At 58.9% G+C, this 17,929-nt stretch overlaps 4 protein-coding genes across 8 annotated transcripts; all 4 read right to left on the bottom strand.

Annotated features, from left to right (window-relative positions):
* Window positions 1-645: 645 nt before the first annotated feature.
* Window positions 646-7,210, bottom strand: FGF11 (fibroblast growth factor 11). Of its 5 annotated transcripts, XM_060290929.1 has the most exons (6): window positions 6,614-7,210; window positions 5,702-5,942; window positions 3,943-4,053; window positions 3,310-3,413; window positions 2,496-2,694; window positions 646-2,229 (listed from the first exon to the last, which is right to left on the bottom strand). In XM_060290929.1, exons 2-6 carry the CDS (start codon window positions 5,892-5,894, stop codon window positions 2,051-2,053), a joined length of 786 nt encoding a protein of 261 aa, XP_060146912.1. In that variant the 5' UTR covers window positions 5,895-5,942; window positions 6,614-7,210; the 3' UTR covers window positions 646-2,050. The 5 variants fall into 5 exon arrangements, with proteins under 5 accessions (XP_060146912.1, XP_060146911.1, XP_060146913.1 ...); XM_060290928.1 differs by lacking the exon at window positions 6,614-7,210 and having other exon boundaries at window positions 5,702-6,067; XM_060290930.1 differs by lacking the exon at window positions 6,614-7,210 and having other exon boundaries at window positions 3,943-4,009; window positions 5,748-6,067.
* Window positions 7,211-8,011: 801 nt separating this feature from the next.
* Window positions 8,012-10,090, bottom strand: TMEM102 (transmembrane protein 102). Its single transcript, XM_060290926.1, has 3 exons — window positions 9,987-10,090; window positions 9,435-9,791; window positions 8,012-9,333 (listed from the first exon to the last, which is right to left on the bottom strand). Exons 2-3 carry the CDS (start codon window positions 9,646-9,648, stop codon window positions 8,012-8,014), a joined length of 1,536 nt encoding a protein of 511 aa, XP_060146909.1. The 5' UTR covers window positions 9,649-9,791; window positions 9,987-10,090.
* Window positions 10,091-12,093: 2,003 nt separating this feature from the next.
* SPEM3 (SPEM family member 3) lies at window positions 12,094-15,387 on the bottom strand. The gene is given in 13 exon segments (XM_070044505.1): window positions 12,094-12,141; window positions 12,143-12,185; window positions 12,187-12,339; window positions 12,341-12,476; window positions 12,479-12,715; window positions 12,718-12,835; window positions 12,879-13,435; window positions 13,438-13,848; window positions 13,851-14,145; window positions 14,195-14,724; window positions 14,843-14,900; window positions 15,050-15,157; window positions 15,331-15,387. Coding segments are annotated over 13 exon segments (2,751 nt in total).
* A 112-nt stretch (window positions 15,388-15,499) lies between these two features.
* On the bottom strand, window positions 15,500-17,792 carry SPEM2 (SPEM family member 2). Its single transcript, XM_030852247.2, has 4 exons — window positions 17,775-17,792; window positions 17,547-17,687; window positions 17,305-17,379; window positions 15,500-17,166 (listed from the first exon to the last, which is right to left on the bottom strand). Exons 1-4 carry the CDS (start codon window positions 17,790-17,792, stop codon window positions 15,940-15,942), a joined length of 1,461 nt encoding a protein of 486 aa, XP_030708107.2. The 3' UTR covers window positions 15,500-15,939.
* Window positions 17,793-17,929: the final 137 nt, after the last annotated feature.

Here is a 17,929-nt window from a genome sequence, read left to right as displayed (position 1 = left end):
CACTCTCTACTAATGGCCCGTCAGTCATCCAGCCTGGCCTCGCCCCGGACCCCGCCCACAGTGGTCCCTGGGTCCCGCCCTGCCTAAAGCCACGCCCCCCAGCCGGCTAGTGGGCCAGACCTCAACTCCCCGCGTGCGCCCTCACCAGGCTGATTAATTGCGCTAGGCTGAGACCAATGCTGACCCCGACGCGGTCTCCCACCTCCCGCGCCGGCCTCACCGAGCTATCATAGCCCGAGAAAAGTTTCTCGCGGAGTCGGCCCTCCGCCTCCGAGCCGCGGGCGCCTGGAGGAGGAGAGAACTGAGTGAAGCCCTGATGCCCGGCCACGACCTCTGGCCCTGTCACTGCCCCTTTGAGGCCCAGACTTACCCGGGGCGAATGGCGCCCCCAACGCCCCCAGCAGCAGCAGCAGCGCCCCTGGGGTCATAGCCCGCCCGCGTCGCTCAGTGAGTCCGCTTGGGTGAGCCACCAGGACAGCCAGCGCAGGGGAAGTGACGAGGCGCCCAGGAATGTGCACCTGTTATTGGGGGGCAGCCGCCAGCCTACCCGCCCCGCCCCTGGGACTTGATCCCTCCCCGAGCGACTGCCAAAGCCTGCTACCCACAGATGGCAGACAACACTTCAATTGTATAAATCGTCTTTAATTGAGAAAGCATGGAGTGGATACTGGTCCCCGGGGAGCAGAGCCTTTTTGGGTACCTAACACCCAGCTGAGGTAAAGCAAGTTCTATTCAGTTAGAAGCTGGAGGGGTGTATGAGGTCTAGAGACCAAGAGGCCCTCACCCTCCTTGGCCTGACCTGTAGGGGAGAAGGGTGGGACTTATTGCTGAATTGGTGTCTCCTCATTTGAGGGGGTTCAAAGCTATGTCCCATTTGTCTTTTTTATTCTAGACCCATTACCCTAAAGACCTCAGCTTTAAAGGGGACCTGGAAGGAATTCCTGCTGAGGTAGCTAAGTGTTCATGTCCCCCCAACCCAGGCACAGGTCCAGTCATGCCATGGTTCTGGCCACTTTCCCATCCTAGCTGCCCTTCTATGAGCCAGGGATTCCTTCCAAAACTCCTCTGCCCTTCCTCAGCCTCTGTTCCCTGGCAGGACCCCAGCTGAGCTGCAGGAGCTAGAAACTGCATGTAAAAAAATAAGGTTAGCATTCTATAGGAAGAATAAGATTTTTGGAAAATTGTCTAGGGAAAACAAGAAGTTCTGGACTTAGTTCTTTGTGAATCATAGCTGGGTCCTTTCCAGAGCTCCTGCTTAACAGGTATCACTAGAGAAGGTGGAAGCGTGGGTCTAGAACTCTTACTCTAGAGCAATAACATGCCTATATAGGCTCTAGTTCCATCCTAGAGGGAAGGGCTGAGAGTCGTGGTCTATGTCCTAGAGCTGAGATTCAGAAGGAAGTATGGCTCTGTATGTGTCTAGAACACCACGCTCTAGAATTGGGTGTCTCTGGGGTAAGAAAGTTAAACCTGTGGTGATCTGAGACTGGCCCAATTCAGGCCAAGACCAGCAGCTGGACAGGGCCCAAATCCAGCCTCTCTCTAATTGGAAACCAGGGGTCCATCTGGGTGAAGGACAGAGGCCTGATGGATCCAGAACAGAGCCTGGCAGCATGCCTGTGTTCCAGCACAGACCCTGGGTGCAGAAATGGCCCTGGCTGGGGTGCCTGGTGTTCCAGAGCCTGTCTGGAACAAGGCAAAAGGTGGAGTAGCGAAAGAAGGAAACTAATCCTGAGCTGCAGTGGACCTATAAGTCTACGGCTTGGTGGCCATGAAAAGGGCAAAGGGCTCCAGGAACTGGCTGAGCCCGGGGTGGGGAAGATTTATGCCCTGGTTTTGTCAGTTTTGGAACCCCCCCGCACCATCTCGGGAAAAGGCTTTGGAGGGTGTGAGTGTGGAAGGAAAGAAGTGATCAGCCAGGACCATTTTCAGACATCCCCCTCTCTGACCCCTTTCCCGGGCCCAAGGATCTAAGGGTCTCAGCAGTCCCGGAAGTCATGGCCGGCCCCTAGGCTCCCTCAGGGTAGAGCACCTGGTGGGACATGGCTGCTCAGGGCATGAGTGTGGCAGCAGGGGTGAGAGCAGGGCCAGAAGCAGGGCTGGGAGACAGGCTGTGGTGGTGGCTAGAGCAGGGAGCCTCCAGTCCGGGGACTACACGGCAGGGGGCAGGGGGACTGGAAGGGGAGGTCTCAGGGACACTGTGGAGAGAAGGCTCCCGGTACACAGCCACTGTGAAGGGGAGAGAGAGGAGCAGGAAGGAGAGTTAGGCACCAAGAGAGCTCTGAAAGGGCTCCCTTCCCCTATACTCCTCCTCTGGGAACCCACAGAAGGAGAGCTTCCCAAACCTCCAAAGGCCAAAGCCTTCCTGGCTTGACCTGTCATAGCATGTGTCCTCTTAAAACACTTATAGCCCTTAGCTGTGTGTCACTAAATGTCCATGTCTAGGTCAATACTGTCCCATGTGGTCCACCTCTTCCCTGGGCGTCCATACTCACCCTCCAGGAGCTTGGGCACAAAGTGGGCGGCTGCCTTGGTCTTCTTGACTCGATTTCCCTTCATGACTCGGCCCTCCTTGTCCAGGCCCAGGTACCAGGCCCGGCCAGAACGACGCTGGCGATAGAGAGCAGAGGCGTACAGGACATAGTAATTCTCAAAGACGCACTCCTTAAAGCGACACTCAGCTGTGAAATGTGGCTGAGGAGACAAAGACCCAGAAAGGCACACACAGACAGAAAGACAAAAAGACACATCACTGAACAGAAGGGAGCCCTGGGAAGAACAAGGCAGGATATAATCCATACGTTTGAGACTGGGAGAGCCAACTTCTGAGTCCACGCAGGAACTGGGAGAAAGGGAGGATGAGGAAGAGTCTGGTGACCCCCCGAGGGCCGGGAACTAGACTTCTGGGGGCCTGGGATAAGAAGATAACTTCTCTCTGCTCTACTCCCACCCTCTCACCATCCAGGGCACCTGGAGGGAATTTCTGCTTGGAGGAGTTCCTGAATCCTTCCCCAGCATCCTGAATGACTCTGGGGAAGTGAGTAATAATGAGGTCTAGAGGAGGTTGGAGAAGACACAGGGGTCCTAAAAGGTTGACAGAGTTGGACATTCAAAGAGCCTGGGGGTATTTAGGAGGGTATTCAAGGAGAAGGGATTGGAGGGACGCTAGAGGAGGTGCTTGGGAGCGGGCAGTGAGGACAGGCAAGAGCTGGAGGGAGAGGAAGCCCTGAGCTGCAAAATATCTGTAGTTGGGAAGGCTGTAGCTAGGGGAGTCCCCTGACTCCAGGCCACTCTGCCCCCTTGTCTCACCGAGCTGTAGAGCAGCCCCTCAGCGTTCATGGCCACGTAGTGACCCAGCTTGGCACTCTGGATGGTGACTACACGGAGCCCCACAGGGATCAGGTTGAAGTGGGCTGGGGGTGGAGAGAAGGGGTATCAGTACCCCAAGCCTCCAATCCCCATCCGAGCCCCCCCTCAATTCTGGTCCCAGTTCTACTTCTTCCTTTGCGGGGTCAAAAAGCCAGACTGGGGCTTCCCTGGTGGCGCAGTGGTTGAGAATCTGCCTGCTAATGCAGGGGACACGGGTTCGAGCCCTGGTCTGGGAAGATCCCACATGCCGCGGAGCAACTAGGCCCGTAAGCCACAACTACTGAGCCTGCGCGTCTGAAGCCTGTGCTCCGCAACAAGAGAGGCCGCGATAGTGAGAGGCCCGCGCACAGCGATGAAGAGTGGCCCCCGCTCGACACAACTAGAGAAAGCCCTCGCACAGAAACCAAGACCCAACACAGCAAAAAATAAATTAATTAATTAATAAATTCCTACCCCAACATCTAAAAAAAAAAAAGCCAGACTGAAAACAACAGAACCTGAAGCCACAATAGGACTGTCATCTCCTATGCCTGCGCTCCCCCTTCCCACCCAGCAGCTGGCTTCCCCTCTCACTGAAAGAGCTGGTGTCCTCTGGGGTGCCCTGGATGCTCCCATCGGGATTCGCCTGGAGGTAGAAACCCTGGCGGCAGAACAGTTTGGTGACGATGCCTTTGAGCTGAGGCTCTGGAGAGAGAGACATTCATCTTGGAACATGACATCTCTGTTCCCAGAAACATTGCTACACTTGGCGGGATCAGAGGACAGAAAGAAAGGAGGATGGAGGGAAGGAAGAGGGTCCCAGGGCCCCAACTCCCTGACCCTCTAAGCAAGCTCTCTCCCACCTCTCTTTGACTCCAGAGGAAGCTGAGGTGTGGGTCCCTTCTGCTTCCTCTAACCAGCTTTCAGTTTAATTGATTGAAATGTATTTAATTCCTACTCTACAGCTCAACCAGAATGGGGGGAGGGGAGAAGAAGGAAGAGGAAGAGGAGAGATACATGGAAACGCAGAGGACAAAGGGAGACAGGCAGAGCTGCTGAAGGGGCAGTGTGTTTGCGAATGTGGGGGGCATTAAGGTGACCCCAGGGTAGGGGCGCCCCCTCAGGAGTGGGGGTGGGACTGGGCCTGACGCTGACTCAGCACCTGCTGCTGCGGCTGCCTCTCGCTTCGCGCGGGCCTCGCCTTGGCCCAGCGCCGGCCTGTCTGACACTGACCCATCTGTCTGTCTGTCTGTCTGTCAGTCTGCTGGCTCGCGGGGTCCCCGCCCTCCCTGAGGCTCAGCCTCTCCCCATCATCCAGGTAACCCGCCTGGGATGGGGGATATTCGGTACCAAACCAAGGAAATGGGGGAGGGGGCCAGGGAGCTGGTGAGGCAGGCTGACTCACGTGGGGGCTGGGTCCCACTCAAAGGGTGGGCTGCGGACCGTACCACTGCGGAGGGCCGGCGGCGGGGGGAGGAGGACGCCAGCGGGGGGTGGGGGGGTCTCCCCCTAGGGGAGCTGAGAGAGGACAGGAGCGAGGCCAGAGGGACTTCCCGCCTGTCGCACCTGGACGGGGACCACACGCTAACCCTCACAACTCTCCTCCCCCGGCGCTTGCGGCCGAGTTCCCGGTACCCCCTCGTAGATGGTACGACCCCCAGTCTCCGTGCGGGTATCCAGCCGTTTAGTGTGTCTGAGTTCCTCGCGGCAGAGGGTCCCCTGAGCCCGTGGGACCCGATTTCTGAGCCGTGTAGGCGGTCGTGGGGGAGTGCCCAGCTCTCTTCTTGAAGTGCAGGTCACGGGAGGAGGGCGCACAGAGGGGCGGACTGGCGAGGTAGCTGCAAGGACACCCGGGGGAGAGCTGGGCAGATTGGTACCGAGCCAGGCAAGCTCGGCGAGGCGGAACGGATCCAAGGCTCGGAGGAGCGGGAGAACCGAGGCGGGGGCGGGGCTGCCGGAGCCGCAGAAACCCTCGGGGTGACCCAGGCGTCCGGAACCCCCAGGCCCCTCCACTCGCATTGAAAGAATCGCGAGAGACGGCACGTAGGCAGAGGATGGTGGGGGTGGGGGACTCCTGTGTTGGGAGGGGGGCCGAGCGGGAGCTGCCAGGCTTCGGGGCACCAGGCTTAGCCCCTCAAGCCTTCCCCTTGCCCTCGAAAGCAAGGGGACTCGGGGTTATGGGCGAGAGAGAAGGGAAACTGAGGCATCGTCTGCCCGAGAGTTTGTGGTCCAGGCCCACCCCCTTTCACTTTCGGGGAGCCCCCGTCAGTCGGGCCCCGCTCTTCCGAGTCCCTGGCCTCAACCTCCCAGGCAGAGAGACCCCCGGCCCGGAGACCCCGCCCCAGCCACTCACCCGGGCAGCGGTCCGGCCGCGCGGGCCGCCCCCCGCACAGTCGCACCTTGGACAGCAGGATGAGGAGCTGCTTCTGGCAAAGGGACTTGGTGCCGCGGGGACACACGCGCCGCTGCGCCGACACGGGCCGGCTGCCCCCGGGCTCGTGGACCTCCCGCTTCTGCCGGATCAGGCTGCTGGCCAGTGCCGCCATGGCGCCCCGGGAGGAGACACCCCAAAACCGGCAGGCTCCCAGAGCGCGCTGCCCCCCACCCCCGGAGAAGCCCGCTAGCTCACCAGGACATGCTCTTGACTCTCCGGTCCGACTCGCCGCCTCACCCACGGGACCTGAGGATAAGCCCTAGACGACCCCCACCCCAGGCACCAGCTCCCACCCTTGGGCCTCGTGCTAGTTTCGCCAGACCCAGCAGCCTATGTACCTCTCAGTTGACCCCACCCTCGACCTTTGCCCCCCACAGAAAACTCCCCCTTCTCTGATCTCCAGTGTCCCTGTCCCCCACTAACACTATCCCAAAGCCAAGACCCTCAAATTTTCCAGGATGTGGTTCCAATATCACCAGGCACCTTTCCACCCTATTTCCGGGACCTGCACTCCTGCCAAAGCCACTCTTGTAATTTTAAGGGTGTGGGTCCTTAGCTTTGGGGATATTAGCTCACCCCACCCCTGCTGGGGTGCTGCCAGTGTCTAGGAAGAACTCAACCTTGGTGTCTTTTCTTTTGCCACCCTCTAATTGAAGAATCCCCCACTTTTTTTCACTGAAATCCCAAAAAAACTATGCCTTGAAATATCCAGACTGTCGCCAATCAGCAAGAAGAGGTTCCCAGACCCTGTCTCTGGACGATACCGCTTTTTACCAAGTCACCCCCAATTCTAGTGGCACAGCGTTCCAGCTGCTGAGCCCCTTTCCTCACCTTGTTACCATCCACTCCTTTTGAAGTCACCTCCAAATCCGCCCTTCCTAGTGGTTACACCAGGTGGTTGTCTGGAGGGCCCTCTGTCACCTCGGAATAAGGAGCATAGGTTTTTGGCTTTTTTTTTCTGGCAGCCCCTAATTTCCTCGGGGACAGCTGGTGCTGTTTAGATCCCACGCCCTCCAATCCAACCAGCCCCCCGAGAGAGGAGTGCACCCACGTTGTCACGGGTCCCCAAATGTGAACAGACCCGCTGTAAGTCAGAGCGCATCAGAGCTTTCTGCGACAGGGCTTCCTTGTCCTCCCTGGGACTGCCTATAGCACCCCCTCTTCCTTCCCCGACGCCCCTCAACCTGTCCTGTCTTGTCGATCCGGGGTCGGCTGGCGCTGGCTCCGGTTCCAGGCTCCTCCCTCCCTGTACCCCGCAAGCGGAGCTTCCCCCCACGCCCGGCTAGGCGTCCCGGACCCCAGGAAGGATTGAGGGTGTCTCCGCAGAGCGCCCTGGTCTGGCGAAGTGAGCACTGGGCCTGGCGGCTGGGCCAAGCGGAGCGGCGGCAGCGGAGGCAGCGGTAGCGGCTGTGGGAAGCTGAGGCGGCGGCGGCGACAGCGGCTCCCCTCTCCTCCGAGAGCCGGCCCGGGGGCGGGGCAGGGGGCGGAGACGCCGGGAAAGAGTGGCGGGGGTGAAGCTGGGCGGGCGGAACCCCGGGGTTCCTTGGAGGCAGGGAGTGGCGAAGGTCTTAGAGACAGGCGGAGCCGAGGCAAGGCCGCATGTCTCGGGGTTCAGAGGAGGAGGGACAAGGAGGCGACTCCACTGAATGGAACTCTGGATGGGGGGAGAGGTTGGGCTTAGATAGATGGAATGGCGGATACCCCGAGAATGGAGAAAGGGACCCTATTGCCCGGGATGGAAGACAGAACTGGATGAGGAAGGTGGGGGGAATAACTGAAGAGATAGCGGTGGTGGTGAAGTCTAGCCTGGGGTGAAATCCGGCCTCCTTAATGTCTCTGCTTTTGTGTGAGACAAACTGTCAGTCCCTGGTCTCCATACCTCTCTCGTTTACACGTTTTTTCAGCAAATATATTACCCCCATCCCTATTGACTCCTAAGAGAAAAGACCATAAGAACTGGCGGGAGATGGATGCCAGACGCTGCACCGGAGTGGGAGGGGTGCTGGCCACAGATTTGGAAAGTGGAGAGGCCAGAATGGAACGACCTGTGCCAGGGATGGGGCGGGAGGAGGGTAGGAGGACGCGGAGGAACCGGCGAGGAGGCCTTCTAGAACGGGCTCTTCAGGCCCAAATCGCTCAGCAGCCTGTCTCCCAGGTGAGGGGAGAGCAGTCCCCTCCACATCCCGCTGGCCAACAGAAGCACATTCGAGGTTAGTAGGAACAGCGTCTTTAATGGGCCCCGCCTCCTACGCCGGCTAAGCCGCCCCCCTTGCGTGCAGCCTTGGCCTCTTCCACAGCGGCGCGCAGGGCGAGGGCAGGGTCCCTGCGAAGCAGGCCCAACGCCCCGAGCAGCGAAGCGGCGCCGTCCCCCGCACGGAGCTTTTGGCCACTCAGAAAATAGTGGGGCAGCGTCCCAGCCTCGAGCACCCGGCCCAGCTCATCCAGCAGCCCGAGGCAGCAGGCGCCCGCATTCTCGGGTCGCGCCAGATAGAGCGCGGGCAGCCGCTCGCACGCCCAGTAGAGCAACGTCCGCAGGAGGTAGGGCGCCGCGACCCTAGTCCCTGCCACCAGCGGGCGCAGCAGCGCCTGGGCCGCCGCGTGCGCTTGCAGCAGGGGAACGGGTATGCGCGTCTTGAGCGCCAGCTCTTGGCGGGCGAAGCAGAGCTGCCAGCCGGGGGCGTCCGGCCGCTCTGTGCCGCCGCCGCCGGGCACCAGGTAGAAGGAAGACGACTCCGAGGCCAGCGGGCCGGCCCACGAGTGGCTCCGAGCCCCCTGGGGCCAGCCGGCCACGGACACCACGGGGATCAAGTCGAAAAGCAAGAGGCGGCGCGGGGGCCCGGGCGTAGCCACGAGGATGGTGGTGACCCCCGCGTGGCGGGCTGCGTGGACCAAGCGCGGGGCACCCGGGACCGGAAACAGGGACTCAGCGACCGCAGCCAGTGAAGCAAAGAACCAGGCAGCCACCTGGGCGGGGCACAATGTGGGCCATGCCTCCGGAGCCTCCGACGGCTGTGGCACTGGGCTAACTTCGGCTGCTTTGGTGACGTCACCATTCGTTTTTTTCATTGGTGAGGTAAAGTCAATATCGGTTACGTCTTGTTGAGGCAATTCTGGCACTGAAACATTACTAGGTGAGTTTTCCAAAGACTCGTGTGCCTCAGGCTCAGTGACGTCACCGTGTAGCTGGTCCACGGAGATTTGCGGATCCTTGGGAGTTTCTTTGCTTTGGGCTGGGTGGATCGAATCACGTCCTCCTGGGACTGGGGGTCCTAGGCAATCCTGCCATGCCTCCCGGACCGAGGTTCCGCGTACCTGCTCTGGGAGGAAGAGCCATGCGTAACAGGATCCCACGTCCGGTTGCAGCTCCTGCCCAGTGCCATCTAGCGAAAGCACGGGCACCAGGAGTGTGAAGCCGGCGTCGTAGTGAGGTCCCCGAGCGTAGGGACCTAGAGGCGCAGGCCCCAGATCCAGGGAGCCCTCGCGAATCCCGCCACGAAGCAGCAAGAGCTCTGCCTGAGGAGGAAAGCGAGGGTCCCGGCGGTGAACGAGACCTAAGGAAAGAGAAGGGATCGTAAAGGCGTGATCCAGAGCCGGGGCGGGGTGAGGCGGAGCTGAGAGCTGCAAGTTCCCGAAGGCTGGGAGGGTTACTTACCAAGCAAAGAGAAAACAAAGTCCTTGGCCTGGAGGAGATCTGGTCCTGGCTTGGGACCTTCACTCCAGCTCGCCTGCACACCCAGCTCCTGGATCAGCTGGGTTAGTTCTTGTAGCTGCGCCCCAGAGCAGAAGTCGATGTCCGTGAGCGGCCGGGCTGGGGCTGGGGGCGGTGGGCCCCACCAGGGAGCACTCCCCCAGACCGCGGAAGCCATATGGCTCTGTCGTTTGGGGGCTAGGAAATACACAGACGGGAGGAAGCCCAGACGGGCCGTTCCTTTTGCTGCGGAAAACTGGCCCCCGTTCTTTTCTCTTCCAGAGGCCAAGAGGGTTCCCAAGACACAGTCCGCCAATGGGTCTGCAGACGAAGGGCCCTAAATTTAGTCTTGAAAGAAAACAAATAAATACCTCCTCCGTCCTTGCCCTTTTCTCATATGCTGGTCCCCGCCCCCATGGAACGGTTCACCTGACTCAGCAGGTAGAAAGTAGCTGTTTGGCCCCTCCTAAGGAATGCAATAGCCTCCTTCGCTGCCCCTTGTCTACGCCCCCTTACCTCTTTTTCAGAAGAGGCTAGTGGCTTGCGGCTTCCCTCTTAGGGTTAGCTACAAAGGCTGGGAAGAGAATGGATAGTAAGATTCAACAGGTAACTTCTTCCTGCTGCCTGCAAGGTCACGCCCCTAAATTATAACCACGCCCCTTTCTGGAGACTGTCGGGGTGGTTCCGGACCAGCCCGGCCTCCAGTCAGAGTTCAGTCACTCCTTTCGCTCTGCAGAGATCTCGCGGCTATCCTGGGAGTTGTAGTTTGTCTTCAAAGCTACCAGGGCGTTGGGGCCACGCCCCCACATCCTTTCCTGTTCCGTTGAAGTAGTGCCTGATGGAAGTTGTAGTTTCTATGGAGATAAACTATTCTGTGTCTTTATGATAAACTATTCTGTGTCTTTACAAGGCCAGGTGAACCGCACAAACACTCCTTGGGGTTAGAACAGAGGCCTAATAGGATGGATCTGAATAGCAAACAATAATGACGGACATACACTAGGGCATGCGGAGAAATAGGGGACTCTGCATCTCACTTGGGAGTAGAGGAGCCCTGGTCATTTAAATCTAGAAGGGTTCTTGCATGCAATTATAACTTCATTTTAGAGATGAGACTGCAAGCCTAGAAAGGTTGCACATGACTTGTCCAAGGTCAGAGCTGAGCCAGAGAGGTGTTGGAAATGGGCTCTCCAGCTGGGACGTATCTCCTTGGAATCGGTGGTGGTAATGTTAGACAAGAACACACCGATAGTGTGCATGTAGTGACCCAGGGATGGACATCTGACTCAGGGAAGGGACATATTAGTGTTGCCCACCTCAGACACACAAATGGTGGCAGGAAAACACTTTGGAATCTCGCAGCTTATGTGTGTATACAGAAGAGTTATCAGGACTGAAAATCAAGTCCAGAGGAAACTCCAGTTGGGATAGGGCAGGGCAATGAAAAATTATCAGGGGAAGGAAATGGCTTTCAGCGACCAGTGCTATCAGGGACACAGCTTAAGTCCAGGATGAAACTAGGAGCCAGAATAATAGGACAGAAAGATAGGACACCAGAGACACGCTCACAGATTAGACCAATGCATCCTGGACCAGGAATTCTTACATGCCTTTTTCCCAGGGGTCTGTCTCCACAGTGAACTAGGCCTAAGTCCATGGGCAAGAAAATTAAGTGGAGACACCTCGAAAAATTGAGAGGCCTATGAAGGAGGGGACCCTCAGAATCCAGGGCTCAATTTGGGGAGCCTAAAACACAAGGTTTCCTAGTCACTGACAAAGAGAGGTCTTCTCCTTCAGTAACCAAGAGCCCCAAACACAGCCCAGAATGGGGGAGGCAAGTTTCCGTACATCTGGTCGTGACCCAAGAGACCAGATGAGGAAAACTGAAGCCTGGGCTCTTTCTCACAGTCTGGGGAAATCAGGCACTGGGTGTCCATCCCCACATCTTACCTCCTCCCCAGAGGGTGGCTTCCGAGCCACCCTAAGAAGAGCTAAGTTCTCTGGGCTCTGGGGGAGCTTTAAGATGCTGGGGGTGGGTGACAGGGAAAGGAAAATCTCTCTAAACTCTAAAGCACTGCTCTCCAATAGCATTTTCCATGATGATGCAAATGTTCTAAACCTGTGCCGTCCAGTGCAGTAGCCGCTAGCTCCATGTGGCTACTGAGCACTTAGAAGATCATGGCACTGAGGAACAGAATTTTTTTTTTTGGCCAAGCCATGAAGCTTGCGGGGTCTGAGTTCCCTGACCAGGGATTGAACCCCAGCCACAAAAGTGAAAGCGCCAAGTCCCAACAACTGGACCACCAGGGAACAGAACTGGATGCCAGGGAAATTCTGTTCCCTGAGGAAGAGAATTTTTAACTTAATTTTTAACAGAATTAATTTTCCTTAATTTTAACTAATTTACATTCTAATACGCATTTGGCCAGTGGCTACTGTAATTGACAATGCAGCTCTAGGGCCTTGGGGATAACAGATTTAGCTAGACAGCGATGGAAGGAAAGCAGGAATAGTTTAGGTCCTCATCAGGCCCTGTGGGATGGGGCTGGGGTGGATGTCCTCAATAACCACAGATCACTTCTCTTGTCTCTTTATTCCTCATGCATATCTGTCCCCCCTTTTTCTAAGTTGCTCTGAGCACACTGATATCCCCACTCCTTGATGGTCTCCGGTGAGTTGTTGGATGTCTCTCGGTGAAGGCGCCTGGGAGACAGCTTCGCACTTGTCCCTGCCTGCTCTGAACTGTCTCTGGCGGGCGCCAAAGACCACATGCCCTAGCCGGGTGCCTGACCCAGGACAGTAGGGCTTCCAGCTGGTTTTGGGAGGCGTAGACATCTGGCGATAGTACTGGCAGGCTGGAGGAACTGAGGTACACCCAGTCTTGGCTGCCTGCTCGCCGGGAGGGTGATTGCAGCTCAATCAGTATAGGTACCTCTGAGAAGGTTAGCAGGTCATTGTAGGCCACCTGAGCCTTGGGAGAGCAGGAGTTCTGACTGGGTGGGACACAGTACATGGTATGTGCTGTCCTGCATCCTCCTTTCGACGAACTGCCTCAGATATAAATGACTTTCGGGTCTGATGTGGGCCCAAAACTTGGACAGAGTCAGTTCCTAGAGGGTTCCTGTGGAGGCCAGGATTTGGGATAAGGCATGAGTTGTTATGGAGGCCTGATCTCTTGGATAAGCCAGAGTCTTCAGTAAGGGCTGGACCCTTATGGGGGCCAGGATCTCGATTAATTCCTGAGTGCTGTGTAAGCTAGGGTCATGGGTATGTTCTGAGCCCCTGTAAATTCCAGCATCTTGGGTAAGGCCTGGAAGCTTGTGGAGGCCTGGATCTTGAGCAAGGCCTGGGTTCTTGGGGGAGGCCTGGGTTTGGGGTAAGGCCTGGGTTTCTGGAAACTCTGCAGACTTTGGAAGGGCCTGGGGTCCTTGGGAGAACAGAGACTTGGTTGAAGCCTAGACTCTCATGAAGTCCAGGGGGTTGGGCCTGGCTTGGGGTTTGGAAAGTAGTGGATAACTGGGGAGAGATGGGCCCCTGGGAAGAGAGGACAGACTGAGGAGACTTGGAGGTTGGGGGGAAGGTGGGGGGTTGTATTAAGGTGGAGGGCTTCTGGTGGTTGCTGTGTTGATGAAGGACCCATGATCTGGGAGAAACAAGAGGCAGATAAAGAGTGCATGGTGGAGGCATGGTGCATGGTGAGCTCTGGGCACTGGTTCGAGAATGGAAGCAAGGTTGAGAAGGTGCAGCATCCTTGGAGTACAGGAATGTGGGGTAGACTGGAGTGTGGGGGTCCGTGTTTCTCTTCTGAGACCTGCAAGGAAGGAAGCTGCAGTAAGGGAAGGTCTTGGACTGTACAAATTTGTCTTTGGAATCATTTGAGGTCTTCCCTTCCATATTCCCCAACTCCAGGTAACCCAGAATGGATCCTGTGGAGGGCTTAGCACTGTCCCCACTACATTGCTTGAGTGTTCAGCTGTACCAGAGCTCACCAGACCATGCCCCTCTTGGGGCCTGGAGAGGGTACCCAAGTCCTTTCTGGAATACCCAGAGTTCTGAGGGGGACACACATGGAATAAGTTCTGCTTTACCCTGCGGGCATCGTAGACCACACGGCCAGAGGAGAGGCCTCAGCTGAAGGCAGACAAGGTAGAGGGAATAGAATCTAGGATGGGGGTAGGGGTGGTGGAAGGGACTGGAGTGGTCGTCAGGGCCATGACCAGCGCTAGGACAGAGGTTGTGTCAGAGGTCGGGACAGGGGCTGGTGTAGGGACTAGGGCAGGAGTAGTAGCAGGGGCAGGAGTTGGGGGAGGGACTGGGGCAGAAGTTGGGGGAGGGACCAGAGTGCTGGCATGGGTATAGGTCAGATGAGCATGGGTCAGGGTGCAGAGAGAAGTGTGGCCCAGGGACTGGGCTGAGGCGTGTGAGGGGCCTGGGCTTGGGCCTGGGCTGGGGTATGGGCTGAGGTATGCTCAGGGCCCTGGACCTGGGCAGGGCTGTGCTCAGGGGGGAGGGCTGGGGAGGGGGTCTGGGCCTGGGGGGTGGTGTGCTCAGGGGGGTGGAATGTGAAGCAAGTCTGGACCTGAGGTGGGGCGTGCTCAGTGGGGTGGGTGGAGGAGAAGGTCTGGGCTTTGGCAGGAGTGTTCCCAGTGGGGTGCACTAGGGAGAAGGCCTGGGCCTGGGAGGAAGTGTGCTCATGGGCGTGGCCTCGGGAGCAGGTCTCAGACTTGGGGGTGGGTGTGCTCAGTGGGGTGGGCTGAGGAGAAGGTCTGGGCCTTGGCAGGAGCATGCGCAGGGGGCTGAACTGGGGGGTGGGTCTGGGCCCGGGCTGGGGCCTGGGCTGGGTCAGAGTCTGGGGTCTTAGTCTTGCTCTCTTGGGGCAGGCGGAGTGGAACCACGTCCACCTTGCTCATCCTGCGGAGCTTGGAAGATGTCTCCTACCTGGAGTACAAGGTGGCTTGGGACTTTAAGGCTGTGACCGGAGGGGCCTCCCCAGCTCTCACTACCCGCTCCTTCCACAGTCCCCGTGGAACCTCCGTGGAAGCCCCAGCCCGTCCACACTGAGGCGGCATCCAGCAGCACTTAGAAGCCTTCTCATCCTTTGTGTCTGGTATCCAGGAGTCAGGGTGGTTTGGGTGCCCGAGCAGGAAGCTTGGGCGATGGCGGAAGCGGGAAGAAACTCTTGAGCACAGGTTCTTGGGATCCAGGGAGCAGCGCCTGCGCATGCGATGGCTGCCTACACAGCTGGCTTCCTTGTCTGCGGGGAAAGGCGAGATGGGTCAGGGCCTGGGTTCCTGAGGGGCTGAGAATCAAGGCAGGGATAGAAGAAAGGGGACAGGCCCACATCCCCTGAGCCCACGCTGGCGCCCACTCACCTTTGGGGAAAATACTTTTGAAAAGTGCCCGCAAGAATCTCTTCAGATGCCTCCAGAGCTGAGGGAAGAAGGGGAGGGGGGAGGCCGGGAGCAGGGCGAGCCCTGAAATCCAACCCTTGTCCGGCCACACCCCAGCAGCCCTCCCAACCTCAGCCCCTTCAAGACCCCAGGGCTCCCCCAACCCCGCTGCCCAGATCCTGCCCTGACCATAGTCACCACGTTCATCCCCACGTTGAGCAAGATGAAGCTGACCGGGATCAGAAGAATTGAGTCTCCTAGCTCCTGGCGTGTCCTGGGGATGGTGCCAGAGCATGGCTCGGCTCGGCAGAGGGCTCACTTACCCGTGGCCGGGGGTCCAAGGACTGCCTGGGTCCCCTGGCCTCCATATAGTCACTGGGAGCCAGACTGTGTCATATGGGGCAGGTGGTGAGGTCACAGTGAGGGAGAGGGACGAAAAGGAGGGCCCAGGGTGGCATTCCCCTGGTAACCAGGGTCAGGTAAGCTGAGCCTGGACAGTCAAACAGGGCCCGTAGGCCGGCACACATCCCCTCGAGCGGTCATTCATTCGCTCACCGCCCGCTGACTCACTTGTTCGAATGACACATTCCGTCTCTTGGCCCCTCTTGAGACTAGGAAGACCTTGGCCTCAGAGCCCTGCGGAAGGCCTGGCTGGAGTCCAGAGCCTCAGCCTTCTTCATGCCCTTCACTGGGCCTGGAGCTGGACCTGCCCAGATGTGGAACCTCCCAGTTTGGAAGCAGCTTCTTGTATGAGGCTCTTTGGGGACAGGGAGAGCTGAGACACAGAGGAGGTGCCCAGAGACCAGTGGTTTGGAGTCTGCAGCTGCAGATGTATTTAGTGCATGGTATAGGACCAGGAGGGGCCTGCTGGCAGAACTGTGGCCACTAAACCAAGGGGACTCTCAGGCCAAGAAGGGGACACTGGCTTCTTATTGCAGGAAGCCAAGCGCAGGGACCCAGGCTGGCAGAAGGAGTGGTGCTTCCAAGCCACAGACCACCAATGTTTCCTGGACTCTGGCGCTCTTTATTCCTCTCTCCATGCCCTGCCGCCCCCCGCCCCCGGCCCCATTTGCTACTGGTCAGTTCGTTTTCCCAGTCTGGCTCGCCTGCAGAGAGGGCCTCGAGGCCGAGGTGGAAGGTAGCAGCGAGTTGGCCCGTGCTTGGCCCTCCTGCACTTGCCGCTTCAGCTCCAGGCTGTCATACACCTGGTAGTTGGCATTGCCCCCCGGGTTCCGCCTGAGTGGCATGAAGGTGGGTGGGGGTGGAGGGTGCTCGGTAGCCTGGACGTCGGGCAGGGGCTGGGAGGGGCGGAGGAGCAGCGCTGAGCTGGGAGCCGGGGCCCGCTGGTCCGAGGCCTCGGCCAGCACCCTGAGGGAGGCGGACGTGGCCAGAGGGCGCCGCACGGGCAGCGTCTCAGCCCATTCGGCCGCCCGGCGCCGCGCCTCGTGGGGATCCTGGGAGTAATTCAAGTGTCCCGTGAAGGGGTGTGGGCTGCGGTTGGGCTGGCTGTGAGCACAGCTGAGGAGGCTCCGTCCGTGGGCCGGGGGGGAGTTGCGCTGCCAGGCTTCGGGCCGGCAGCCCCGAGGCACCAGAGCGGATGGAGGCTCAGAGCTCTCCAGACCACGCCGCCGTTGATCCCAGGAGTCATACGGCAGCTGGCCCCTTGAGGGGTAAGTGCTGTGCCCCCCAGGGACCCACGGGGGGTTAGGGGGCAGCCGTCGGAGAGGTGGTGGAGACGAGGTCCACTGGTCAGCCTCCACGTTGCCCCAGATGCGGGTTGGTGAGCAGGGGGCCCCGAAGGACTGCAGCCTTAGCTCGGACTTGGCCTCCACACGCTTGGCCATGCGGCGCAGCTCGGGCGGCAGGTAGAGACAGGGTGGTGGCAGGCTGGCCAGGATCCCACCCTGACGGCCCCAGAGGCCCACGTTGGAAGGCAGGCCCATCTGCTGATAGAGCCCTCCCCAGCACCCCCACGGGTACTTGGGTTGTGGGAAGGAAAGGTCATCTTCCTCCTCCAGGTAGGAGTCCGGGTCCTCCCGATCAAAGGAGGGCATCGGCCGCAGCTGTGACATCCCGTGGCTGCGATGCGGCCTACGGAAGCCTGAGCGGCTGTAGGGGAATTGTCTGCGGTTCTTCGGCCTCCGCTGGTGGCTGCAGGGGCGGCGGCTGCAGCTGCGGCTATGGTTGTGGAGATGATGGTAGGAGGACAGGGAGTAGCGAGTGGGCCGGGCCATCTTCACTTCCACAGGGTCCAGGATGCAGTGGATGTGGACATCTTGGGCCTTGGCTGGAGGATGGTTGGGGACCTTTCACAAGCCTGTGAGATTTCATCTGGTGGAGGCGAGAGTCCGTGAGGGCAGGGCAACTGTCAGAAGAGTTCAGGGTTGGGAATCTGGGGTCCTGGGTTTCTAGGGCCCAGGGAGTGGCGGAGGGGTACCCCCTACCTGTCTTCCGTACTTACTTTTCTGATTAATCCAATAGATGGTCTTGTCTAAGGCATTCTGGAGCCCATGCCATACCTGGGGTGGGGTGGGGTGGGTTGGGGTGGGTGAAAATGAAGGCCAGGCTCTCCACCCTCACCCCCCGTCCCAGCCAAGACCGTTCCTGCAGACGGAGGTGCAGGCTGCAGCTGGTTCCCACCCTCAGCCCTCTTCACCCCTGCTGGTGGTCCCCAACCATTGCTGACCATAGTTGCCATGCTGATCCCAGTGCTGACAAGGCCCGGCAGCAGGAGTAGGAAGTCCTCCGCATTCTGGGTACTTTCTTGGTATTGATGGCAGCACCTCAGGTTGTCATACCAGAGCCGGTTTTCCACGGTGGGGGGGTCCTAGGGCCACCTGGGCCGCGGGCCGCCCCCCCCCGCCACCAGCCCTGACCCACAGTGCAGTCATGCCAAGGACCTGCAGACACCCACCAACAGGTGAGGGAGCATGGTCACAATGAGGCACGTTGCACGGAGTCACAATGCCGAGGTGGCCAATCTTTCATCCACTCAGCTGGCCCTTTATGTGGCCATCTCTGCCCTCGGCTCCCACTACATGGAGCCTAGTCCCCAGAGTTCAGTCTGCC

Source organism: Globicephala melas, chromosome 20 (assembly GCF_963455315.2).
Source record: "Globicephala melas chromosome 20, mGloMel1.2, whole genome shotgun sequence".
NCBI classification, from domain to species: Eukaryota; Metazoa; Chordata; class Mammalia; order Artiodactyla; family Delphinidae; genus Globicephala; species Globicephala melas.
Note: the sequence above shows the minus strand (reverse complement) of the source record. Positions and strands in the feature narration are given on the sequence as shown.

Bases quoted from the DNA above. Each gene is read 5' to 3' on its own strand.
- FGF11 (XM_060290927.1), bottom strand. From the start codon at position 5,367: ATGCGAGTGGAGGGGCCTGGGGGTTCCGGACGCCTGGGTCACCCCGAG. The intron at 2,695-3,309 runs GTGAGACAAGGG...TTGTCTCCTCAG, and splicing joins AGGGGCTGCTCTACAGCTCG to CCACATTTCACAGCTGAGTG. The intron at 2,230-2,495 runs GTGAGTATGGAC...TCCCCTTCACAG, and splicing joins TGTGCCCAAGCTCCTGGAGG to TGGCTGTGTACCGGGAGCCT.
- TMEM102 (XM_060290926.1), bottom strand. From the start codon at position 9,648: ATGGCTTCCGCGGTCTGGGGGAGTGCTCCCTGGTGGGGCCCACCGCCC. The intron at 9,334-9,434 runs GTAAGTAACCCT...CTCTTTCCTTAG, and splicing joins CTTTGTTTTCTCTTTGCTTG to GTCTCGTTCACCGCCGGGAC.
- SPEM2 (XM_030852247.2), bottom strand. The intron at 17,380-17,546 runs GTCAGCAATGGT...ACCCCACCCCAG, and splicing joins GGATCAGCATGGCAACTATG to GTATGGCATGGGCTCCAGAA. The intron at 17,167-17,304 runs GTAGGGGGTACC...GGCTTGTGAAAG, and splicing joins AAAGTAAGTACGGAAGACAG to GTCCCCAACCATCCTCCAGC.